The sequence below is a fragment of the Bombus terrestris genome, chromosome 12, assembly GCF_910591885.1.
Source record: "Bombus terrestris chromosome 12, iyBomTerr1.2, whole genome shotgun sequence".
Taxonomy (NCBI): Eukaryota; Metazoa; Arthropoda; class Insecta; order Hymenoptera; family Apidae; genus Bombus; species Bombus terrestris.
Window position 1 is genome coordinate 5143898 of NC_063280.1, and position 17566 is coordinate 5161463.

General features: G+C 39.9%; 1 protein-coding gene across 2 annotated transcripts in view; it reads left to right on the plus strand.

Moving 5' to 3' along the window:
• Positions 1-17566, plus strand: part of LOC100642860 (alkaline phosphatase) — a 221775-nt gene that overhangs the window by 87570 nt on the left and 116639 nt on the right. The window contains exon 2 of one of the 2 annotated variants that reach the window (XM_048411195.1): positions 12642-12673. The exons of the other annotated variant lie outside the window; for it this stretch is intronic. Coding sequence (XP_048267152.1) covers positions 12642-12673 — 32 coding nt within the window. The remainder of the gene's footprint in view (positions 1-12641; positions 12674-17566) is intronic. 2 annotated transcript variants of the gene reach the window in all.

Sequence of the window (17566 nt, forward strand, 5' to 3'; positions counted from 1 at the left end):
GCATCTAACAGTTTCCGTTTCTGTGCAGCTAGTTCTTTCCATCAATTTCACAGCGAATTTATTCGCATAATGCGAGTTAACGCTCTGGTCGACTGTTGCATCCGACAAAGGAACTGTAGGAACTGCATAAATTTCTATTCGCCAAGTTAATTTCCCGTCTGGTTTCGGGCCAGCGGCGACGTTTAGTCAGCCGTTGGTTTTCGACTGGCCGAGACTCGAGAGAACACAACGCGTAAACTCGAAACCCGGTGTCGTTTACCCGGCGCACCAGCACGTCTGGAAGCGGCAGTTGCCTCGTTTTCAACGCTTGTCTCGTACTTCATCCTTCTGGTTTGCCAGAGACACGCCACTCTGCTTTCGGACCCGCGAAGTTTCACCGCGATATCGAAACGCCTTCTTAACGCTTCGACGACTACCACCCCGTTTTTCAACTTGCCGCATCCCCGTCCCATCGTTCGTTCCTCCCTCTGCTCTTTCATCCGCCACAGACGTCGCTATTTTGCTCTACGACCGGGAACGTTGAGCAGAGAAACGCCGCGCACACCCGGAACATCGAACGCTTCCATCGTTTGCTACGGCGACGGCGGCGGCGGCGGTGGCGCGACGTCCACTTAATCCCAGGGTCGAGACCGAGACACAAGAACGAGAGGAAGTTTCACGGTTGTTCGAACTCGTGCCTCCGTTTCTTCTTCGTTTCGCTGTTCCGGCTGCTATTCGTGTTCGTGGTACTCAACTAGGGATATTAGAAAGTTTGCAGGCGCGTTACGCTCACCGGGTAGCTAACGGTGCCGCAGGAGAGCAGCTCGGATGGAAATTATATTCAACGTTTCTCATCGATCCTAGTGGTTTCGTGACGCTGGATCGTCAGGGGGAGGATCCGACGAGCATAGGAACCTGGATTGTCGAGTCTGGCTTGATAATCAGGATTACGCGGGACGGCTCGTGGCAACTCAGCCGGAATTTTTGGCGTCCCTTTGCCCCAGTTCCCACCTGATTTATGGAGTTACGATGAGCAAGTGACGAGTACGAAAGCTCGATCGCGTAAGATCATGGCGACTGCGCGAAAACGTTCGATCGTTACGGCGATTGTCAATCAGGAAGGTGTGTACGCCGTTTATTCGTTAGTACAGGTTAGGTTGTTCAAGCGATTACAGAGATGAATGGCACGTTGGAAATGCAGCTCGAGTGACAAAATTATTAATTTGAGAATACAGTATGCTTCGAGGCGCTACTTGTAAACTATTATTACTACACAATTAGCAAATATATATCTATCTTTTTACACGTGTTGTAATCGTTTTAATCGTTTTAATGAAAAACACGAAGATGAGAAAATATATGTAATATTAATACTAGGATTATATATTCGAACGATAATGATGTTTTGAAGGATCCATTAAGATACTATATTGATATTTCACCGAAAGTTTATTTGTATTATTTATGAGAAACATCCTGCAAGATAATGAGAGTTTTGAAACTTAATAAAATATATAGAAATCTTAGCTCTATCCTCATGAACGTAATACCGAGAGAAAGTTTGGAAGGTGTGTCTCGAGCGAATGTTGGTTACGCGGACGTACATTTGCCTAGGTCAGATTACTACTGCAATTGAGCTCAACATATATCCAAGAATATCCATTCTGTCCTGAAATGGTATGGAAGGTTTCGTAGGAGTACAATGAAAAGTCTAGTTTCATAAATGTTTTAACTACACTATAAAGCGAATTATTTTGTAACCTAGTTTTTGATGCATTTAAAAGGAGCAAGAGACACGTACGTGGTGCATTTAGAAATGGTTTGAGTAATTCTATTTTTTAAAGTTGTTGTTCTTCAATATCGAGAAATATCGGATCGATCGCCGCGATAGAATCAACTTGCAGTGTTTGATTTAGCGTCCAATTAGAGATTTAATCGCGTTAAGTTTTCATTCTAGTCAGCCAGTACCTATACAGATACGTAATTGGCCGACGCTCGAAAGCATAGTTAAGGGATCAACACGCGTACGAATTAATCTCTTTGATGAGTAGCATTGTGCAATAGATAAACAATGCTCTAACTTTTTATACTTAAATGGAATATGCCCTATGAACTGAAATCAACTGAATTCTAGATACTTGTTATATAATACGATATTATATAAGATCCTTATTTATGAAGAAGAATTTTCTCAGATTTAAGATATTGCCATTTCCTCCCTCTGAATCCCTTGGTTTTACTAGAAAGCACTTGAAATATTTCACTTTTCAACAGCAGCAGTCGAAAATCGTAGTGTTTAAGCTAAAAAATTGGTGAACATGTATTCCATTGGAAACATTCGTGTTTCCAAAACTTTCCATCCTGTACATTTACGAGACTACGAGCACTTTAACCCACCGCTTGGAGTTTGGTCGGCGAAGCGGTACCGAGGAGACTGCAAACTGCGGTACGACGCATTTCTCAAGCGTCAGGGAAATTAATGCCGAGGTATTGCTGCCTCCTTTTGATCCGATAGGTACCGTGGGTACTCGAAACGCGAGCAAATGGTAGGAAACAAGACCAACTCTGTGCACTGCCGCCGGTAAAATGTCGAGGATTTAAAAGTTCTTCGAGAGGCCGAGTAGCGCGCGTCACTTTCGGTGGGAAAAGGCTCGTTCCACAGCTAAACAACGGGAAATGTACCGTCCATTCTTTTCTTCCTTTCTTCTTTATTCTTCTACTCCCTCTGTTCCATCTGTTTTCCTGCACACGGACTTTCCAGCTTCTTTCTCACCCGACTACCGATGCCAGCGAAGGTTGGGAACGAATCGCAAATAGTTCGATTTTCGACCAGACGGCCGAGACAAAAGGAAACTTCGCGAGAACGCGGTTGTTGACTGACTCGAGTGGAAAGAGAAATCCATACACATCGATATCGATCGATTCTTCGTCCGTAGTGCTCCTTCTCGCCTTTCTCGCCGATTGGTTTCCACCAGGAGGAGACGAATCTTTCCAAACGATATTCGAATATCGCTCTACTTTACGTTCACTTTGTAATTTTTTTAGTCGATGCCTATGCTGACGTGAATGCAGTTCGTAGGTTTCTTTTCGCACGACAAGAGGAGGAATTTAATGAAAACTGGCGTGCAAAATCTGTGAATGGATCACAACCGTACAATCTGTAAGTCGCGAGTTCATATTTCTACCGCTATTGATTTCCTTTGAATAATGAATTTCGCTATTAAAGAGCATTTTATCGCGTAGAATTTAAAGTGAAATGTTCTGTTGTTTGTTTCCTGAATCACTTCCAGCGAAGAATGTTTCTGATAATTGATATCGAAATAATATCGAAATGGCGTTCAATCGGTCGTAATAGACTGAGAATAATTCTACCTGTAAATGGAGATGTGAATATGGATGGACGCTCGATTGAATTGTAGCAATTTTTATAGACTACTCCATGTTCCAGCAATAAGTGAAATATTTTTAAGTATCACGCGTTTTCATCTTTCGCTAATTTCCACGTTAAATAATTCGACATATGACAAGTAAAATTTTTATCAAAGGTATCCCATTCGTCTCGTCAGGAAACAGCGATGAATTTTTCGTATAATGAAATTCATTCGCAGTCGATCGTTAATTAAATCGCCAATGTTTGTCCAATGTACGATATTATCGCTTTGAAACTCCAAAACCCCTCTCGTGGAAACCTTTCAAACTCTGTCCTTATAATAAATCATCGGTTTCGATCGATCGACCGGCGAGGTAGCGTGGTGCATTAAAATCAGTCGTCGAACGTCGAACGACGAATCTCGCGCTTTGAGAGATTAGACTTCTACGAACGATCGCGTAGCGAGCTGTTTCGCGCAGATGACTTCTTCCTTCCTGCGCCGTATTCGCGGATGCGGAAGTAAATTCAAAGTTGGTGAACTTCGGATATGAGGTATGCAGGCAAAATGATTCCGAGGGAAACTGTGTCGCCGGATCCGAGCGCACATGCTGTGGAGAACTTTCGATATAGGGTGCATTGTAAACGATAGCGGAAGGATTCCGTGCCAGAAGCGTCACAGCCCAAGAGCATGCGAAATTCGATGAACGTGCACGTTACCCGACCACGAGAAAAGTCGAACTCCAGATAAGTGTGCGACCGAATATATTCCATGTCCCGGTCCTAGCTTGTACGCTCAATTATTTCTTTGGCTACGTGAGATAATAACGAGGATGGCGATGACTTTTGTTTCGAGAAATTACTTGGAAATTGGATATTTTGGAAAGATAGTTGCGATATTTGTGGTTGGACGTTACGGCAATACAATTTGTCGAATAGCTTGGCTGTAGTTGTGAATGTGCGAATGAAGAGTATTTGGTATAGATCGATAGAGGTATAAACGTAGAGCGTTTGGAACGAATATTTGAGATTGTGATACGAGCATGTAAGTTTTTTGACAAATGTGATCGAATATTTTCTGGACGCGGAAGTATCGGATACGGTGAAAGAAATAGCGCAGTAAAGAGAGCGAAGGATATATTCGTAGCTTGCTGGAAGACTATCGTTTAATTTACAAAAAATGTTTCAAAATACGTGAAAGAAGGAACGTGTTCCAAAAGGGGCATAGTTTTATTCGAAGAAACGAGTATATTGCCGGAACATTCATAACCAACGATCTGAAAAGAAATTATACTCTAAGATTGCACATGCTCCTTTGACCGTATTATATTATATGTATTCTCGAGCGTCATTCAGAGTATGAAAAGATTTTATCTTGCTTCATGCAGAAAGGAAACGCCAGGAGTATATACACAGGTTTTTTACATACAAGAAGGACAGGAAGAAAATTCTTTCATAAGGAATGCGTTATAACGTTAGCAGATATGAGATTATGAAGACGAACACTGATTAACGTAGGAAGTTAGCGTAGGAAGGAAGACCGGGGTAATGTGTACGTGAAAGATGATTAGAAAACGTATATTAAGTAGGATAACGATGGACTTGATTAAAAAAGGCAGGAAGAGCGGTGATTGATGAAGAGCGGGAAAAAAATGGATACCAGTGAGAGGAAGCAGCGTTTTCCATAATTAGTTGGAAACTTGATTTGATGAGAAACGTGTATGTTGATATTCGATCCTGAAGTATTATTTAAAGCGATGGAACTTCACGATTCTCGTCTTTCACAAAGTATCGCTTATTTCAGGATATTCAGCATTACGTATTCTATCTTCTATTATAATTACTATACGGTATCCAGAAATTTTAAAATTTCTCTCTCGTATCACTTTCAATGGTTAAACACGCAAAACAATCAGCGCTCCAATTCACTCGCAACTGTTCACGGCAATCAAGTAAAATTGTCGATCTCACGGCGAAACGAAGAAGCGGGCCATAAATCGCATCCCTCGCGCCCAACCCTCCGATACAGTTGGGTGTTAATCGCAAGCTCACCTACTGACCGAGATGTTAAACATTTCCGCGCTGCGTGCATTCTAAACTGTTAATCACGCGTCCAGCCCAAAAGCACAATGTGAATTACATGTACCAGTATCTGACTCTCGTGTGCACCCCGTAGCCGTACTGTTATCCCATGCATGCGCTAGCCGTCCCGAAATTATAGTCGGTAATTTTCCCTGGTAACGGCCGCCGAACGCGCTGCAACGCGCGCATCAAAAAGTGCTCGGCAATTTGCGACTTTCCGAGCACTCGCTCGAACAATTTACCGCCTGTGGGAATTTTTATTTCCGACGACACCCCTGGGCCACTTTTAAACGCGTTTCCACCTGCTCGATATAGAAAATTACTTCACATTTTCCTCGTTCGACCGTACCAGCCTAAACTATCACTCCACCCAGGCTGATTAAACAACAGGAAATTAACGCCAATCATTCTCCATCATTCCAGCTAATTATTCGCGAGTTATGATTTCACTCTGATTAATCTTGAATAATTTGTTCGTTAGTGGTTATTTCGCAGTCGTGTAACGTTATAAAGTCTTTTTTTTCAAATCTATGCTTCTTTTCACTGGGTGTACACCTATAGATGCAGATATAATTTAAGTATAGTTGTGCAATGAAATATTTGTAGACAGAATAAGTCAGGAGTGCAGTGGTGAGCTGCTGAGAGGAATGCGTGTTTCACTGGTACTGTACAAGTGTCTGCAGTAAAACTGTGAGCGCAGTAATTACAAAAGTACAGCACAGTAGATAGTAACAAGATAAAAAGGCACAGGATATACGAAAAAATAAAAAGTTCGTATAGCTCCAAATACCAATAATAACTGTACATATACTTTGTGGTCGATGAGTTCTATGTGTCCCGTTAGTAGTCTAAGGGTTAAATACCTCGAAATGGCTCGTGATCAGTCTTATTTAATCGTACGGTTTTATCTTTCGGCTCCTTCACCAGCTCGAAATCGCAGGATTCATCGACCCCTCTTGGCGTTTCCGAAGCCACGCGCTTCACGTCCATCCGTTTAAACCCTTTTACACCCCCGAAGTTTTAGCGTGTAATCCGGCTACGTTATCAGCGACACGCCGCTGCCAACTTGCACGAAACATCCTGTTAACTCTACGTAGCACGATAAATTTTTCCTGTTTCGTGCGGCCCGAACCGAGCGTATTCGGGCATATAACACACGCTGTGGTGAACCTGGCCACGGTCGGGCGATAACTGTATTTTAAAGTTACGAAAATATCACGAGGTTCGGACGTCTTTATTGGTTGGAAATAAATTTCGGAAAGTTCCCAAGGCTCGATATGAGAAAATATATACGTAATACAGTATACAAATATAATAGATTTTGCGGCGCGGAATGGAAAGCATTAGGTATTAACTTATGCGAGATACCCGTTGGAGCGTAAAATTTGTTGCAAATGATGCGACTTCATTGTTGGAGGACGTTATTCTGCGTGAAATGTTTGCTTTCGTGGAAAGTTGCTCTCCTCTAAAATATTTAATTCGTTCCCATTGTGAGACTCTGAATAAACGACGGGAGAATGGTCGTTGATGGCGCTTGAAAAAATTGTTCAAAAATTTGTTAAACGTAATTCCTCGGCGTTTTCCGTTACCTGCACGACAGAATTTGATAGCTACAGTACAGAATATTAAAGCCACAATATCCAGGAAATCTTTTTTACCTGGTTACGTAAAAAATAGGTTTAACGGAGAAGATTTTAAGCGTAACGAAAGGAGTCTATCCCTCTGTTAGCTCCAAAATACGTTAGCGAATTCGTTTAATTATATGGAAAAACGTGAAATGAATATGCATCTGGGAGATAGAGATCGTTAGAAGCGAGTAATGAGGGAAGTTTTGGACACTTGAGTTGGAAAATATGGGTCGGTAAATTATGGAGACAGGGTAGTTGCGATATTTTCCAAATTTATTTTTATGAATTAAATATCCACATGTCTTATTATTTTTCCGTATTAGATAAATACATCAAAGTGCTTGCCTATCACGATACGACAGACAGCGCTATCACTATTTTCACGAGCTTTCAGTTCTCTCGAAGCGTTCCATAAAGCCAGAAACAAAATATCCGGAAGCTCAAGTTTCCAGACAGCTCGACACTTGATGTCTCGTCATATTGAAAAGTGTCGAACCGCACATACGCGAAAATAATCGCGTTTCACCGGTAAAAAAAACCTCTCGTAGTATCAACCGGAAATTCAGCGCCGTGACAATCGAGCAACGATGCGCTCGTAAAACCGAACGTCCGTATTCCCATTCGAATTATTAACCACGAATTCATCTGTACGGGCACGAGCGGCGTGTACACGCATCCTGTAACGCATACATACACGCATGCAGATATTATCTGGCTTATTGCACAGATGGACGAATACGTTTGTTTTCAAATCGATCTGTTAATTACACGTTTATCTTCTCGTATTTTATCCGACAGAAAATCGTGACACGACTGCGTTTCAACACGATGCAACCGTGATTGTCTAGCTACGGCAACCTGTTACTATTCGGGCGAATTTTACGGCTTTTAGCCCCGCTAAGTTTCAAGGGGGAGACCTCTTTCGTGTCCGCTAGACCATCGAGTGACGGGCCCTTGTTCGTCATGGGAAATTACGTTCGCCTGTCACTCCATGTTCTCATAACGTTTAGCTTGGAGAAAAGGAGGATGTAACAGGGAATCAGGCTATACTGGGTAGCAGACAGGAGAGGGAGATATATTCTCGACCATAGTTTTGAGGGAATGATGCGAGGGAGAGTGGTCGTGCACTTGTAAGCCGCAGTCGGGACGCGAGTGACGCGTTTTATTACGGATGAATGACATTTGAATTGTTGCTAGAAAGATTTGTTTTCTCTTGTTTATCTGCGGAACCAATGGATTTACTTAGAAATTGAGAGCATCGTTGTACGGTGATTTATTGTTATATTCTTGTCTGGAATATATGTGCAATGATCGAGTATCAGAATATTTGTATTCTACATGTTTATACCTCCTGTATGAAAATCTGTCGAACAAATGTTCTCTGATTATTTAATTACGTGACGATTACATAAAATATATAAGTATATTTTACACGTCGTTAATGTGATCAATCAGAGGAAATGAATATTCATGAGAACGTAGATATGTAAGAGAACTTGCTTGCATCCTACAATGATATAATATAATTTACTTAATAGCTTTTACATATCCATATGCATAGAATGATTTTTAGTGTTTTAATAAATTATACAGTTAATAATGTTTTAATGTACTTGTATGTGTCGTTTGTATAGATCGGTTACGGATTTGCTCGGGCGTTCTAAAAAATATTCGATTGTACGCGATAGCTGGAATAGTTTAGAGAGGTTAAAGAGTTTTTAGAGAGTACAAAGTGAAATATGCATTTTGTCAATTTAGGATAGGCTCTATCATTGTAATCTCCACAGAGAAAAATCTTTCGTTTTATTTGTTTGATTCGATACCCTGTATTAAATTCTATCAAACACTATTCACCCAGCTTCGAAATTATTTACAGTCGAAGCTTTACGCTTTCACAGAATGGCCGAAGTTTTTAATAACCGTGTGCCAATTCTCTCACATTTTTTTTCGGAGTGAAAAAATCTCATTTTTTGTTGTTAAATCCATACATTTAGGCATTAGTTGTCCATAGAGTTAATCTTTTATCTTGCAGCTTAGTTAGAAGGATACATTGAAATTACTCATACCGCCAAAAATTAATGGAAATGGTAAGACAATTAATTTTCTACGATATGCGTTCGTACAATTTTTAGTTTAGTTAGTTTAGTTTTATTCTTCCATTTTCCGGGAATTATACGTGCTTCCGCGTCGTTGCAATTATCTTAATTCATGAAACGACTCACGCTTCTCTAGTCTCGCGTTACGATCGGTTAATACATATTTCGCTGTCCTTGTCCTATATACCTGATCACCCGTGTTATTATTAGTAAGATGCACTCGCGTTATGTCTTCATTGATATTGTTATCTCGGGTACGCGATTCACGTTTAACGGCATCTCTACTTCCAAAGTTTCAATTCCTCGTGTCTAACCGGCCAAGGACAGTTAAAGATTCGCTCGTGAAACGATGCTGTTGTTTGACAACTTTTATTGCTTCTGCCAGGCGACGTTCGAGTTTTCGTTATGCTTTGACAATAAAGTTTCATATCATGTCCCGTATCTTTCTCAAACGTCCCGTTTCTCAAAACGTGCTATCTTTGATTTTTATTCCCCAAAATTTACTAAGCTCTATTTCGATGAATTATCGTTCGAATATATTTATATCCTGGTATTGTAATATCTCTCTTTAAGAACTTCTTCCATTCATTTTAAATGTCAATATTTTACTATATCTTTTAGTCTATTGAGAAACTTGAATTCAGTGTAAAATTTGTATAACGATATTATCCACGATGATGCAAGTAACATTAAATTTGAACCCATTCACCGTTTAAAAAGGGAAAAATACAATCATAGACGTGAAAAAAAAAAAAAAAAAATAAAGAAAAAATAAAAACGAAAGGAACATGAAAAGAAAAAGAAGAGAAACCATCAATCAGATTCGGAGAATTTATTGAACGATGTGTCCCCATTTTCTAATGTCACGGTTTCGGATTGCAAGTTGAAGTTAATGAGTTAATTCAACCTTTACCAGGAAGGATCAATCGGTAGATACACGTTTGAAGTCACCTTCGGTAAAGGGATTATAGCGCACAGAGAATGAATTCCACGGGAGTATCTGACAAAGAACGGGAGTTACAAAGTGGAATTTTCCGGGGAAGAACAAAGGCCATGGGTATATGAAAAGTACGCGCGGTCGAAAGAACTAGGAACGGATGCGAAAGTTTTCAGCGAAAAGTAACGAAACGAATATGTACATCTCTGAAAACGTGTTCTGTTCCGTCTAAACGCGGAGTTGTTTCAAAATGCTGTTGTATCGGGAGAAACGGGTGTAGCTTTGTGACTCGCTTGTAACCAGGAACAGATATGAATCTGCCATACTTTTACCTATAATGGAACGAAGAATCTACAGTTCGTGCTGAAACTGCGGGTAGGAAATCATTCCAAGGAATATACCCTATGTACGAATATTTGAAAAATATTGAATATCCACAGAAAATATGTAATGACAATGATATAATAGCAGAGATCTTAAAGTATAGCTCCATTGGCTTTATTTCATATCAATTGGTAACATTTGTTATGGAAAGCTCGAATTTTTCTATTAAAAGGCTGATTGATATACTGTTTTCATAATGTATTACGCTGTCGTGGATTATCTATGCAATGTACATACAGTTTGTTCTGATGTATGAGCTATAATTATAGAAATCCAAAAAGTTTTTAATTTGGGAACAGCTTGTGAATACAAAGGCATGACAGAATGGGATAGGAACGTCTATTAAAATAAATTGAAAAAGACATTGGAATATTTATACGTCAAAGTTGAATTTTAGCATCGAACTGAATATTAAACTATCGAATTTTTGTCTTGCGGGTGTTTCACGTTTGTTCAAATATTCCATTTCAATTATAAATCCTTTAACATTCATAAAATTAGTTTCTCTTTGAAAGCCTGAATAACGAGGCTAATGTGAATATGTCGAAGGTATTATTAGCAAGTGATTTTTTGGCACAGTTCGCCAGAGGAGATGTGACAAAATTAGATTTTTCCATTTCAGATGCATTCCAGGTCGAATATACTACCTTTTCACGTCGAAAACGTAAGCAAGCATCTATCGACTTTTACTCCTTGCCAAGCCACAAATTCGCGTTTCGTGTACTGTGTTCGTTCCAATCGAGATCGTCCTAATCCTAAACCAACAGCTGTGGTTGCTACTGAAATCGAACACTCAAAGAAACGAACGTGTTATCTCGTGTTCTCTGCTGAAAATATTGGTGCATCAACGATAATTTCGTAACCGTGAATTGGCTCGATGGTCAAGATTTCCTTCTGAGTCTCTCAATCTCATTCCAAGTTCAATTTTCTTTCATACACTTCTGTTGTTTGTCCACTTTATATATTTGTTCCTTTTCTGGACTCTAACATAACAGATGTTCCTCTTTCCTGATAAACTGAGACTATTCTTGGACAACGTCCTCATTTCGAAAAGATTTCTACACTTTCAGGTCTAATAAAAGCGTAGCCTTCAAAATTGTGCATATAAAAATTAAATGTTATTCTATCGGACGTTCAATTTCATATCATTAAAATTTTCCATCTATTGTCTGAACTATTTATTTTTGAAAATTGTTCAGTTTGTAACGAGCATCTGATCGCGTGAAAAAATAATTCCTCCGTTACGGAGCTACTTCTCGCGAAATGTGTTCGAATCTTATCGATTGATTCGAGCGAACAACTCCAAAAGTTCCGTAAGAATGTTCAATGTTGCGTGAAATATGCAGATTGTGAAATTCATGGTGTCTACATAGAAAAATCGGGTGAAGAAACGCGGCGATAAAGGAATAAGAGTTAGATGACAAATATCCATTTCGTTGGCCGCATCGTCCGGGCTATTTCCGTTCTCATCATGTCGTTTTACCAATGTTATCACTGGCTCTGGTATTTCTATTACCAAAGAGAAACATCGGAGGATCTTTGACGCCGTTCGTTCCTTTAATGACGTTCTTTAAATTCTTTCGTTTGTACGGCTTTTCAATTTTCTACTGACGCGAACATGGAAGCGTCGCCTCGAGTTTATTATGAAAGAGAAAAATTCGACCGATTTCATTGCACAAGAGTGCACGCGGAAATTGATAAACTATTTTTGTATCGTAAATGCTTCTTTCGAGCATGTCAAGCGAAAACTTGTCACGATCTTCGAAAGCGAATTTCTATGAATTCGAAAGGAAAAAGAAATTGAGAAACTGTCATTCTATCTATACGATTATAGATTTAAGATATTCTCGGAACGTTCAGTGTATAGTTTGTTCTTACATAATTCTAAATTGAAAAAAAGAACACTGAGTGAACTGTTCGTTTTTCCAAATTCATCGCTTTCAAAACGGACCTTATTCATTCGAAAATATTTTATACCTATCGTGATTCTTTCTTATAGTATAACGAAGTAATAGTATAAGAAAATAATTAAATAACGTTTAATGAAATAGATATCTTTGAATTTTACAGTGTTCGCTTTAAATATTACTAAATATCCTTAATTTTTCCTTCCGACTAAGTAGTCTCTTTCGTTCTTTCAATCTAACTGTTTCTTTCGTTTTATCCAGAGCCATCCTGCGAATTAAACTTCTGCAGCAAGGTAATAAATACGCTTACACGTCACGTAGTTACCTCTACAAAAGATTTGCATCCCCTGCTCGCGAATGCTTTGTACCACTGTTAACACGACATACCGCCACACCTTATCCCTCCCTCTCTACCCTCGAGCCATTTGCTCGATCTCTAGCGTAGTCAAATTTTTCTTCGCCACTTTTCACACGCTACTACTTTCCTCCGTAACTATTTTTTTTCTTATCTCCTCCGCAATTCCACTTGTCAAACTTTATCGCCAGCTCGTGTTTGACTATTGCGTTGCTCAATCGAATTACCACTTCATTCGATTCTCAAGGCGGTCGATTGCCCCGTTATTCCTTTTATTTACCATCTTCTTTTTTTGCCGATAGCTTGATGTTTTTCAGCTTGTGAGTTTTCCCACAACCACTTCTCGTCCCTTTGTCGATTCTTTGTGCCCGGGGGAATACTCTTCCCTCGATATCTTTGTTTGATGTACGTCTGTTTAATTGACGTGGTTTGTCTATCGGCTATTGCTTTCGCATCTTTTTCTTTTTCTTTTTTGTCTCTTAGCTAACTTCCGATGGTTGAGTAAACTAACTTTTCAGAGTATTTGGCAAAGGACAGCTTTTACGACATCTCTTTTTTATCTCTCGTGTTACCTTTGAAGTTCCGAATCAATAATTTCAAAGTTACTATTTTTCAAGTGAAGAAGTTGTTATAAAAGTCAATTATTTTCGAGTTTAACTTATGGAAGGATAGAATAGAATGTAAACATTGTATTTCGAGTTATATTGAAATTACGTACGTCAGGATTTTTTCGAAGATGATTCTTGACACGTCCACGCGGAGAAATTCATCGCGATATCTAAATCTGCTTCCGATTCTTCGTTCCGAAAATATTTCCTTGAAGTGGCAATAATTATAGCGATAATAATAACGAAAACATTTTTGCAGTTGTATTTACCATTTGGTATGTCTATTTTCCCAACTTTCGCGAATTTGTCAGTTTGAACAATTTGCGAACTTAGCAAACATTCCCAGGAAAAACTCAGCGACAGCCGTCCAAAATCGTGGCAAACCACGCTCTCTACTTTCGCACTCTAATCTCGTGCACGCGGTTCACATACTCTTCTCTCGAGTCTCCGATGCTCGAAACTTTATCACCCGCTATAGACGTTCGCACGAAATTCCCATTCTCAAGAGACGCTAAACTAATTTGGCTAATTCACATTCTTATTTGTCTTAATTTATATAGTTATAATAACTTTTGCACGTGTGCACGTTAGCAAATTAAAACAAACGTAGGAATATTACCAAACTTCTAGGAATATTCTCAATGATTAAGGAAGATCGTAAATTATCTGACCGCAAACTTTATTTCCTCAAGATTTGTCCACAAATGAAACCCGTAACCACGTCAGATTGGAGAAACGGCTTCTTTTACCCTTGTCATTCGTCCTGTTGTCGTCTGATGGTCCTCTTCAGCTGGACGGTTTTCGTGCAGCGTTTCGAGCCTCCCATTCGTTCTTGTTCCAGACTAGTCTGGTCGAGCTGTCGCTAGACGCCCTTGCGTGTCTGCACTCAAATTAGAATCTCGAGGGTGTTCCTTCTGCTTGCATTGTGATATCAGCTGAACAAAGATAACGGTCGGATGATACGACTACGAGAGGGAATCTCCTTGTTACCTGTCGTTTCTGTTTTCGCGAGCTCTTCCGACTTTTTGCTCTTCTGTTTTATTCGCGCTAGTAACGCTGCATTATTAACAAAAACAAAGCTAGAGAGAAGAAGAAGAAGGAGGATCCCTCGCTCCTTTCAATTCTGCGCGCCTAAGGGACGCGTTATCTTTCATATTTCTTTCATCTTTTCTTGGAAAATCGTGGGTAAAAAGTATGGCGGTAATTTGTTCCTTTTTTAACCGCGGCAGAATGTTGGTGTTTTCGTCGTGGGTTGCGGAATTGCAGCTAGTCATTAGAGAATTATTACATTTCACGTACATCGTACGATTGTAACCACGCTGGTTTTGTTTATACATAATTAGGGAGTTTCTGTCGCAGTTTGCCTGTAACTAAGCGTATGAACGTGTTTAGCTATGAATGCAGCTGTGCTTTGACCTTACTCAACAGACGTACGTGTATGCTTATGTAATTTGATCACATGCGTGCCACTGTCATTTAATTCTCTTTTATAAAGCAACCTATATAGTTATGCTTTCTACTTACATTCGTGAAGGTATTATTTATTCAATGATTTTACAATAAAAATTACTCTTCTGTTATCCTATCTTATCCTATTTTAGCTACGGTTTTTAACCACTACGTTTCAATATATTACTGCTTTCGCTACTTTTCGGATATTCTAACGCGAATTCAATATCGATTAATCCAAAACGTATTGGGAACGAAAGGTGATATCCTCGAACGGACTACTTTTATCAATGCCGGGAGGAAGCGCAAGCGGACGAAGAAAATAAAATTTTATTTTCTGCCAGGACGTGGTCGATCCTCGAATAAAGACGCAAACTACAAATGTGGTTGATATTCGTCCTCGTAGAATTTTCGTCGAACGCAAATGTCCCGTAAAAGATCCAAGAATGATTCCTTTGCGCGCGCCAACAATGTCCCCGTTTCGAATGAAATTTCAGCTTGAACATAGTTTCGCCTATGGACCAAATTTATCAAATGTTTCCGACAAGATGCAAGAAAAGGGACACTCGTTTGACAGATCCTGATACTTTCACCGTCAAATCGTGCTTTTCACCCGTCAAGACGTTCTCAGTTCTCTGGATTTATCGATCAGTTGCGTTGTTCTGGAGGCTCTCGATTTATAAACAAAGCTCGAGATTTTTCAGACTATTTCCGGATACATCGTACTGCGTTATTTGATTCATTTAGATTCATATTTTCGTTTGTAGATTACATTTTATTGTAATGTACTTGTAAATGTACATTGTATTGTAATGTAATTGTAAACGTGTCGATTATTGACTCGACCACGAATAAGCTCGGTTCTATGAACGCGAACGAAAAATCATGCTTCGCTCTCGCTACTCCCATTGCTTTCTAAACTATATCAATTCCCAATCCGAGGCAATGCCAGTCATTTGCTACACCCATTCACTCGAATACCAACTAATCGAAAGGTTTTCAAATTTCGCGCAATTTCAGAAATGTTCCGTGTCGGCCATGTTTGAAGCGTAACGAAGTCCCTCGAGCATTTCAATTTCAAAATTTCCGATGCTACGAGCGAACTTGAAATCCGCGAATTTTATGCTTATTACACCGTTCGCGATCTTTTCCACGCGTCTGCGAATTTAATCACGCGGCTACACGATTACACGTCGCACGTCTGTCGCGAAGAAACACGTTGTCGGTTCGTCTCTGATCCATCGGGGAATCTCGAGATTGCGGTGAGGATGTCGATTCCATCGACGTTAGCGACACACGAGAGAGAAGGAGGAGGGGGTGGTTGGTTGGTTGCCGAGCGATTTAAGGGTGTGCAAGTTGATGAGAAACTTCCTTTAGCAACCCTTACTCAACGATGTATGGCGTCCATTCCCCGAGGTATATTTAATCTTTCGTTTAATTTCGATAAAAGCCGCGCCACTGGCGAACCAGCCGACCAACGATATCGTGGCACGCGATGTTTGTTTGCTAATGTGCATCGAGCATTAATGAATCTCGACGAAACGAGGCGAGATGCACCTGGATCGAAGCAGATGGATTCCTCTCTCTCTCTCTCTCTTTCTCTTTCTCTTTTTCTCGCTTTTTACACTACCTTCTCAGGGATTAGGGACGATGCACTTTGCAACCGATATTGAGGAGACTGGTGGCCGGTTTCCTTCGAAGGAGCCGTTGAACGTGATCCAGATGAGGGCCGGTGTCTTACCTTGTGTCAATGTTTCGTGAATTTTAAATTAATAACGCTGTAAGCGCTACGACATTAATACACGTGTAGATACTTCGATACTGATACTTCATATAATGTAATGTGTTAATAAAATGATAGGATGCAGGAAAAGTATGCATTTTGCGACCAACTTTTTACAAAGTGAAAGAATTTACACGGTACGGATACAAAAGTCGTGTTGTAAGATACTCGGCTATAAATTTAATGCAGAGAGTTAAGCTCAATTAACCAATGTTCAAACGTAATAAATATCGCCGTTATCCAAGTCGCTTGTGCGCAACGTATGAAACATGGTAAAGTTCATTAAAATGATATTGCGGATGGCACATGGTGCGTAATATCGGACAATTGTGATTTGTACATTCAATTTTTCGAGATTCGTGTCTCGGCCGGTTCGTTGGTCTCGTTACTCGTCGCGCAACTTGCCCGTTGCATTCGATTTGATATTTTATGACTACGATACGCGTCGATTGAATTAAAATCTTGTTTCACGGAGAAAAGGATACACGGCTGGATCGCGCCGTGGAATAGTCGATTTGGAATATCGTCGTCTGGTTTATCGACGAGCTCTCCAGCGTTCGATGTTCGTGTCTCCGGGTACAAAGTGTGAACCTGCATAAACGAATCGAATTATTAAGAGAAAAATCTCTTATCGTGACGTTCGAAATAACCGATAATTTACCGTGATGGAATAGTCGAGTGCAAGCTACGAGATGGGCGAACACCGAGCACAAAATGATAGCGTGAAAAAGAATAACAAATTGTTGAACTATTTTACACGCGATATCTATTTTATTCGGATATAATATTTTCCATTTAGTTCGCGATGAAAGTTCTTTGTTCGCCATGTCATAAACGTGCCGCAAACCAGCGGACACATGGAATTGCAACAAAACACGCGTTGTTCGCGGAAAAATTGAATGCTTTAATCATCGAACGTTCTCATCAATTCCATACGGCAAAGCGTTTTTTATTTAACCACGAGTTTCAAATGACAAAAGATTTGTACACA